This window comes from Morone saxatilis, unplaced genomic scaffold (genome assembly GCF_004916995.1).
Source record: "Morone saxatilis isolate NCDOM2014 unplaced genomic scaffold, NCSU_SB_2.0 Contig9, whole genome shotgun sequence".
In the NCBI taxonomy this organism is placed as follows: Eukaryota; Metazoa; Chordata; class Actinopteri; family Moronidae; genus Morone; species Morone saxatilis.
Window position 1 is genome coordinate 2,052,968 of NW_023340268.1, and position 9,274 is coordinate 2,062,241.

Here is a 9,274-nt window from a genome sequence, read left to right on the forward strand (position 1 = left end):
GTGTAGTGCTTTCTATAACGAATAAACTGAATTCAATGTGTCTATGTATGTATAGTATGTATGTATGTATGTATGTTTGTATGAATGTAGCTTTGTGTGTAAAATATATATATTCTGGGAAACGGATTCTTCTTGGTGCTGTTCTGTTGCTAAAGTGCACACAGATACATATACACACACATTTGTCTCAAGCTTAAACTAATATAATGTATTTCCTGACCTCTAACATACCTAACTAAAAACTTAATTCCTTCTATACTTAATTTTATTGTAAGGTTGCCCGCAAAACCAAATCTTAACCATACAGCTTTTCAAGATGTAAGCCTTTAAGAACTGAGGTCCAGAAGAAAATGCCCTCACATCAACTACTGTATATACCATATGGGTTGCTAACTAGTGGATATTTGTAAGCCTGGCAGCTGTATTTCAGCCTAAGCGGATATAATGAAGATATACAGTAAGGTCGGGTCAATCTGCACAGTATCTGCTCTTTGCTCAGGTGAGTGAAGGATTTAGAGGCAGCTTAAAGGTACATGAGGTCAGGGTAAGGTAGGGTCAGTAGATTTATGGCGCCACAGGCTGATACTCACTGCAGGGCCTAATGATAGGTCAAAACATCATTTACCATTAATACTGGGACTCCACAGGAAGACTCACCCGACACATTCTCCTGTGTGCCTAGGCTTAAATCCCTTTAGTTATCGTATTTCTTGTCTTGTCTTGTCTAGTCTTGAAAGTCTAATGTCACTTTTTCCATTTTTTTTTTAAACTCTGGTGGTAAAAAATAAATTAAATCAAATAAGTTCTAAAAAGATGAAATGCAAAGAGCAGGTATGACCTTAATGCTGTAGATTCTTCAAGCTGCAGTGTGAAGGTCACGTGTTCTCCAATAAGCGGTTGTGGTTTCCGTGTAGTCATCAATTTCACTAAAACACTTGAACTGTTCTGATCACAGCCGCCTCATTCATTAAACCGGGCCATACAGAGTTCGTCATGGTCTGGAGGCAGAGATGTGCCCTTGTACGTTCAAGTGCTGTTATCCAGGTTTGTTTGAAGGCTTTCTCTGTGTGTGTGTGTTTGGCTGTTGTGTTTTCATTTCACAAAGTCAGTGGCAAGCGGTTTGTTTTTGTTAATTAAGGTTTTTCAATGAAGGTTTATTAACTATCTCAAAAATGTCAAAGTACATATTAATACACAAATGAATGCTTCACAATAAGAAAGTCCTTGAAAGCAACATCCTTTAGTCAAACGGCAGTTAAAAATGGTGTTGTGACTTCAAAGACTGGAAATGAGACAGAAGTATGACAATGTCTGGGAAGGTCAGAGAAAAAAACTAAAAGGTATTTTACAACTTTATGTGTGTGTGTGTGTGTGTGTGTGTGTGTGTGAAACATACAAAGGAATCAAGCATTACTGTGACATCACTTAACATAATCTCTTCTAAAAGATTCGACCTACAGCTGGTGGAGAGGAGTATTCACTCTCACAATCCAGTGATCAAGACCCACGATGCCCCTGAGCGCTGCGATAATCATCTGTCCTCTGTCTGTCCTCTTGTTGCTCAGAGATGTCGTCCTGTAAATTGTTCAGTGTCCAAGCACACGAGGCTCAGATCCCATCTGAAGAGTGCAAGTTTAAAAAAAGTGACACCCCACTGTAGGAAATGAGGGACGCCGCAACATTGAAGTTAGTGCTTTTTCAGTGGAAGTGAAACTTACTATGGATTTTTTTTTCCAGATTTAAATAACTGAGATGTCAGTCATGCTGTATAATTGCACTGGTGTTCAGCCACTTTAATTGCTTCTGTAGAGTCCATGCCAGGTAATAGAAAAGTTTTCTTCCTAAATGAGATCATTTCAAATCCCTCACTGCACAGAGGTCTGCAGAAGAGCACTGACTAAATGAGTAAAATGACTTTCATTTCAAAATGACATTTCCTGAATAAGTGACACATACTCGAACAAAATTACGTTGAAAAAAGGCAATTAAGGTAAGAAACCACAGGTAGATACAAAAATCCTAAAATAGGTTTAATGACAGTCAATTAAATGTGCTTAGGTTGCTAATTTAAATACAATTTACACAATTTACAATCAGGTTTATTTAGTCGTTATACTGAGAATGTGGAGTGTTTCTGCAGGATTCAACGGGTGGAATTTAATACAAAAGACCTTTTTGAGACCATTAGGAATGCAATTTAATACCTATTTTTACATTCATACTGGCAAAAAAAGCACAAAGGACATGAAGGAAAATCGGTATTGGTTCTATGTCGGTTAAATTATCATATTTAAGACATTTTAATGCCTGAAATTCAGATTATTGGATTTTAGACTTTAGAGGGACCTTGTGGATACCCTGATGTAGAGTGTTTTTTTTAAAGCTATACTTTAAAAAATTATCAAAATCTGACTGATTGTTGGGATATTTCATTTAATCAGAGAAGTAATGAAACTACAGTATCTCAAAAATGATCCAGCCAACTGGAAATCTGATGAAGCTTTCTGGTATTGTCATGATTTCTAACACAAAAATCTATATTTCTGTCCTACCTTGACTGAGTTCAGTTCTTGGTCCAAGTGACTGAGTAAAGATGAAACTTTTCTTTCTGTCTGTAGTTAAAATGTGCTGCCTTTCCCCTTGCCTCGTCTGCCCTTACAATGTGCCTGACTTGTATAAATAAAGGTCAAATTTAAACACGAGGGCAAACAAAGCATTTCACTTAATAAAACTTTATTTTGCTACATATTTCACAGTTTTATAAATTTTTACATTTGACTCTACTAAAAGATAAATAGAAACATTAACCACAACCACAGACGGACAAAGGCAATTAGCACTTAGACCAGTACAGAGCCCCTTTAAGAAACAGACACACACACTTTAATCCACACAGACATAAAGACAAAGCTTTTTGTTAGATCTGCAGCTTTAAAGACTTTTAAGGCAGCACCTGAGAAACTGAATCCAGGAGATAAGAAGAGTAAGAAGAGATGGAGTGATAAATGAAAAGGACGGGTACATCACAAGGAGAAAAGTTCAACAACACATAAATGCAATTATTAAGTAGTCACTGAGCAGCTCTTCAGATTTAATTACATTTAGTTTTTTGTACAGTATCATTGGCTGTAACAGAGTTTAATAAGGCAGTTCACTGTTCACTGTGAGGATTTCATTTTGTATATGTTAAGAAATAAAAGTTTATTTAGATGTGGACCAAGAGGCTAAAGTGTACTGGGTGACCAGTGATTTTGCGACTTTAGGTTTAAAGTTCCATTGTGTGAGTTTTGATATGAACATTGAATAAAGTCCCACTTATACTGCTGAACGCGACAGGAAATAACACCCAACTCTGAACCTCTACACAGCTTTGAGCCTCTTTTAGAGAATTGTTTCAATTTGTATAGCTGTTCATGAACTGGTATAGTTGAGTCTCTCTGTTCTCACGAGCATGTAATTAAATTGTTTCTCTCTAAGCAAACTTCTTCATCTTCGTTTAACATATAGATATTATGTGACAAAATGTCTGCCATCACTTTGTTATTGTCGCTGTTGCACGATGAATGTCACAATTTGGAATGAAAAGCTTCTAATCATAAGTAAAGTAGTCATGTGTGATTTTTGCTAAATCTGGAAGGCATGCTTGTTAGGGAAAATGAAAAAAAAAATGAAAAACCCTCCAGGACTCGTGCAGCGGGGGATTGGGCTGTCGTCAGCCGTCTTTAGCTGCACCATCTATCAACTTAAGCGTGATGAGATGAGCTCTGAGGCTGCATCCACAAGGTCAGCACACAATTTGGAGGTCGTTTTGGGGCTCTAACCAATCTTCCACAGTGGACTGAGCAGCTCCATTAGTCTACTGTCTATCCAGATGGTCTGTTGCCAGATAAAAAAATCAATATCTTCTGCTCTCATCTGATAAAAAACGTTTTTAAAGACACATAACCGATCAGGTAACACAAGGCTACTGTGCAGAGGTTCACTGGGTTCACTTCTGGTTTGTGCAGCACAGGTTCGGATTACTTTTCAACACAGCATATTTTGTTAATGAAAACACAACGATGCAACATATGTTGTGAGGGAAACGGTGACACAGAGATGTGTCTAATTAATCCAAGTCCAAAGTGGGACAATGTAAATGATAGCAGTATATAATAAATGTATTCCTCAGTAATGATTTCGAAGTAAATTCTTCATAATTTAAAATGTGTAAAATATACCGTACTACTTAGCAGGTGGGTTATCTTGCCCTAAGGGTCCACTAACAATGAAGCACTTTGTTTTTCAAGGTTACAATTGTGAGTCTTGATTGTCACAATTGTCTTAAAGCTGTTTTGAATGCTATCACCCCGGATAAGAAAATAATCCTGGAGGAAAAAATCAGTTCTTTAGCATAAACATTCAACCATAATGGGATGAACCCTTGAGTCTGTACATGTAAAAGTCAATGAGAAAGAGTAAGTGTGGCATAAAAAAAACACAACATAAAAAAACATACACATACAGAGCTTATTAAGGAAAGACAAAGAGGTTGGGGTGAGCAGGGCAAAGAAAATAAGTATAATTAATAAGTAGCAGACAGAAACAGTAGAGGTGGGATAAACTGTATTAAAACAAAAAGAAAGTAATGATGCCTAGCTTGGCGTAGCTTCAAGCAAACACACTGTTTGCTTCTAAATCTTTGCTCTACCTAAGTGGTGACAATAAGAGGTAAATAGGTGTCCAAAGACCAGAGCAACACATTAAGAACAAAAAAAAACTCACACCATTAAAAAAGTTTTCCATTATAAAAAACATAACCATCACTCTTGTCTAATCTAAACCATTGGCTCATCATCACTGTCTTCATCCCCCTCAAAGAGTCCCTGAAGGGGTCTTAGGGTGGAGAGAGGGATGGAGGAGGAAGGAGGAGGAGTGGAGGAAGAAGGGACTGGGGGAGGAGTGGAGGAGGGAGGGAGAGTGAGGTTGCTGTTGTAGCTGGTTGAGGTGCCGGCCTCAGTGCTGCTGCTGCCACCGCCGCTTCCTACACTGCTGCTGCTGCACTCCTCCACCTCCCTCTTCACGCCCTCGATACACACCTCCGTTTCATTCTCTTGGCAATGATGCTGAGGGTGATGATGGTGGTGGTGATGATGGTGGTGAGGGGGAGAGAGGGAAGGAGGCTCGGGAGCAGCTGGAGTCGAGGGAGAGGAGGTGGAGGTCGGAGAGGAAGGAGCAGTGGGAGAAGAAGGTGGAGGTTTAGGGACAGAGTTGTGTTTGCTGATGTCGCGGAAGCTGGCGAGCGGAGGACGGAGCCGGACACCAGAGCGCGTGGAGCCCTCGATGGCCTTCTGGAGCTGGAGGAGGAGGAGGAGGAGGAAGGAAAGGATGAGGAGATACAGTGGTGGAGGAATAAAGAGGAATGGAAAAGGAGAGACAAAAGGAAAAATTAAAGTAGAAAGATAAGTATGAGTAGAAAGAAAAAGACAGATAAGAACAAAGAATAAAACAATAAAGGAAAAGAAAGAAATGGATAGTGAGTGAAAAAATGGTGGCTAGCAAGAAACAACAATAAGATAGAGAGATTGAGGAGTGATAGGATGGATAAATTAAGAAAAGCATAAAGAAAAAAGGTTTATGGATGGAGGAGTGACAATAATAGGTAATGACAGAATTAATGAAATACATCAAAGAAAGCCTGAAACATACAAAGAGGATATTGATTATACTAACAAAACACTCATACATAATTCAAAAAGCTTTATGAAACTCCAAGCAAATCAGGAACAAAAAACAATTTGATTTTGTTTCCTTCAATGTCAAGACAGACAAGGCAAGACTTCTAAAAGTTGAGTGTATTAAAAAAGGAAGAAGGCTTTTTTGGACTTTGATCAATGGGAATTTCATCAAATTTACTGCTTACCTTTTGGTTCCAGGAGACCTTCATCAGGCAGAGATTAAAAAAAATAAAATAAAAATAATAAAAATATATATAAAACACTCACACAGGCGGAAGTGAAGTTTCTTACCTCTTTCAGCGCCACTACTCCTACCAGTTTGCCGATACTGGTCACATAAGCATGACTTAGCCCCAGCAGTGAGAATAAAGTGTGAGTCTGTGGAGGGAAAAGGTCACGTGTCAAATTATGACAAACTTCTAGCTCTCAGACCAGGACGGCCTTTTTACATCCATCTGTGAATCCAGACAATTTACGGACTCTGTGCTTCTCGGTCAGTTTTGTCTAGACACAATGTCACAGAGACGGGAAGATGAAAGTAAACTGGCTTGAGACTCCAGGTGAACCACAGAAACAAAAAGTCCTTGGGTGTGTTTCCATGCAGTGAATATTCTAAGGTTACACTTTGGATGAGCTCTATGTATGCATCAGCACACCTCTATCACAAAGACCCCTTCTGAAGTGAATAAGCTAAATATTCTGGATATTACCATGAGAATGAAATAACACTGATGAATAAAAAACCAACAGCAATGGCACAAACTGTTTACATGCTTCAGTATCCAACAATTATCCTGCAAATCCTGGATCACCTTCAGATTTGTTATAATAAGGATGTAAGCATTTCACAGCAGTTGTACAATGCGGGAAATCTCAAATTACTGGTTGTTGCAGTTTACATCCATATCTGTACAGACTCATATAATATATGTAGATTTGAAGGAATTAAATAAATTCATGTTTATACTGGCAACAAAAGTACAAAGGATATGAAGGAAAATCTGAATTGATTTCATATCGGTTTTGTAGTTGTTGCAGCATGATCAAAAGTTTTTTTTCCAAAACACATTTAAAAGCGAGATGGAATACTAATCTGATTTTTTCAAGACCCTGCAGACAGAGAAGTTAACACTATATTGACATAGAGCTGGGCCACCGGATGAACCAGTGTGCAGGTTTTAATTTCCTGTACAATATGAATTTTACACATTCCGCAACACCGGTGAACTTTGGTCCAACAAAAATAACTTGTTTTTCTGCACCAGTAGAAGATTCAGTTTCAGAATATTCGAACAACAATTCATCAAAGGTAACAGCTGGGCAACCGCAGTAGCGTAGGGAGGGAGCTGGTTATTACTCTGGGTGCATCTATGATTTATATGGAATGCAACTGCTGTGTTTTCAGAGAAGAGAGAGATTTCCTGACTGCCCTCATAGTGAACATGAAATAAAATAGAGCTTTCTCCCCTTCATAAGCAACTACTGTTGAATTGTCAGTGAGCAAGGCACTCAGTACCCTGCCTCTGTTCCAGTAGAGCCTCTCTGTGTTTGTACTGGTCAGCTCCCAGGAAATAAATGTATTGTGACACATACAATGTGGGTGTTTCTGTTATTTATTTTTCTGGCAGGAATAATGGTTTTAAAACAAGTAAAGTTTGCCTCATGATGAAAACGTTCTTCATTTAGAACCAACAGGCACAACTCCCACATATAACTGTTTGGGTGTTTATGTAATAACCCATCCGCCTACTGACTACACTAAATAACATTCTGTTCTCAGTCAAAAAAAGAACCGCTGTAGTGTCTATCTCCCTTTAGTCCAACGAAACCTTTTTTAATAAATCCAAGTCTGCACTGAGTGTTTTTCATGTGCCATTACCCCTCTGTCAAGGTTACCCACATCCCCGGCTGAATGAAACGTTACATAAGTAAACAACTTAAGGAGCTGAATGTGGGAACATCAACAAAAGACTTGACGACCGCTCCAGGTGCTGAACTCCATTTATATGCTTCTGTGCTTGTATAATACTGGTGACAAAAAAAACAGAACTCTTGTCCACAGGGAATTTACGCCTTGCAATTAAAACAACTGCAGGCTATCCATCCAAGTAATTTCATGCAAACTATTATATAATGAATAATACATTTGAACTAAAATGGAAGAAATTGACGATATTTATATTTCTTAAGAATATTTTTATGCTTGCTTGAGATATTTTTCCTTCTTAAGTGAGGTAACATTGCAATAACTGGTGATAGAAATGAAGTTGGATGAATAAAAATTGGCTCAGGCTCATACCAAGGTGATATTACATGAGTTTGAGTTGATTCTGTGGCCACTTGAACAGTAAATGGATGGTAAATGGACCTTGGATGTAAATGGAACCTGTTACTCTGTATAGCGCCTTTCTAGTCTTCGCCACTCAAAGCGCTTTTACACTACGTGCCACATTCACCCTTTCACCACATTCACACAGCGATGCAAAGTCCATCGAACAGAAACTAACTCATATACCGATCACACACCGATGGCTATGCATCGGGAGCAATTTGGGGTTCAGTATCTTGCTCAAGGATCCTTACAGCCGTGGCAGGAGGAGCCGGGGATCGAACAACAACTTCTGATTGGGGGACAACCCGCTCTGCCTTGACCACAGCGCCCGGTCCACAGTCACTTTATGCTTTAGCAAGGCTCAAACAGTGTTGAATCCTATACTTAGCAACTACAAGAACAAAGTGTGTTAAAACTATGGCAACTGACTCCTTCCAGTGAGAGTGGTCGCGAGCAGTTCTACACTAAAATCATTAAAGTCAACTATTTCAGTGGCAAACATGGCTGTAGCCCTCATAAGGGTCCACTGAAATCTGGGCATTAGCTAACTCTATTTCCTACAACTAATAACTGTGTCTGAGCAGCACTGGGGTGTGGAACTCGTTACATGATGTGCATACACTGTAACAGGTTGTGCTACATCCCTTACAGTCTGTCCTTCCTATTCACTCCTGTGGCGAGGGGCTGTTACCTAACATACATGTCTTTGTTCAAGGTCTGATCGTTAACTGTTAACCTATATGCTTTCAGTGTGACAGGTCTAGAACTTTTCGCACAGAATCAATCAGGAGTTCCGAGTTTCTGCTCTGACATTTTTCCGTGGCGAAAATTTCACAGTTCTAAAACAACACCCCGTTTTCCAACCACCCGCGAAAATCGCTCAGTCGGCCCTCAGGACAGAAGTGCTGAGAGGATAAAGTTTATTTAATCAAAGTGTGTTTCATTTACTAGCTGCTGCCCGGCTAAATGTTTAAAGCTCAGCGATGGCAGTCGATACACTAACCGGCTGTCATGCCGTTTAGTGTTGTTTTAGTCTTTATTTTGTGTCTGTTTTACGCTACTGAACCTTTGCTTGCCGCTAAGTGGCTCTGGCTCGACTTTTGGCTTGTTTGTATATTGTATCTGCCTCAAGTTTTAAGAGTGAAGGATTCTTTTCTTTTCTACGCCCTACCTCATGCCTTACCTCCTCATTCCTTCATAGAACTCAAACGTACTGTAACGGCCG

At 39.3% G+C, this 9,274-nt stretch overlaps 1 protein-coding gene across 1 annotated transcript in view; it reads right to left on the reverse strand.

The window, feature by feature from the left end:
- Positions 1-4,817: 4,817 nt before the first annotated feature.
- The window catches only part of LOC118343223 (chloride channel protein 1-like), a 33,411-nt gene continuing 28,954 nt past the window's right edge, over positions 4,818-9,274 (reverse strand). The window contains exons 23-24 of the mRNA XM_035681978.1: positions 6,009-6,095; positions 4,818-5,336 (exon numbers count right to left, since the gene is read on the reverse strand). Of these exons, the coding sequence (XP_035537871.1) occupies positions 4,818-5,336; positions 6,009-6,095 (606 nt within the window). The remainder of the gene's footprint in view (positions 5,337-6,008; positions 6,096-9,274) is intronic.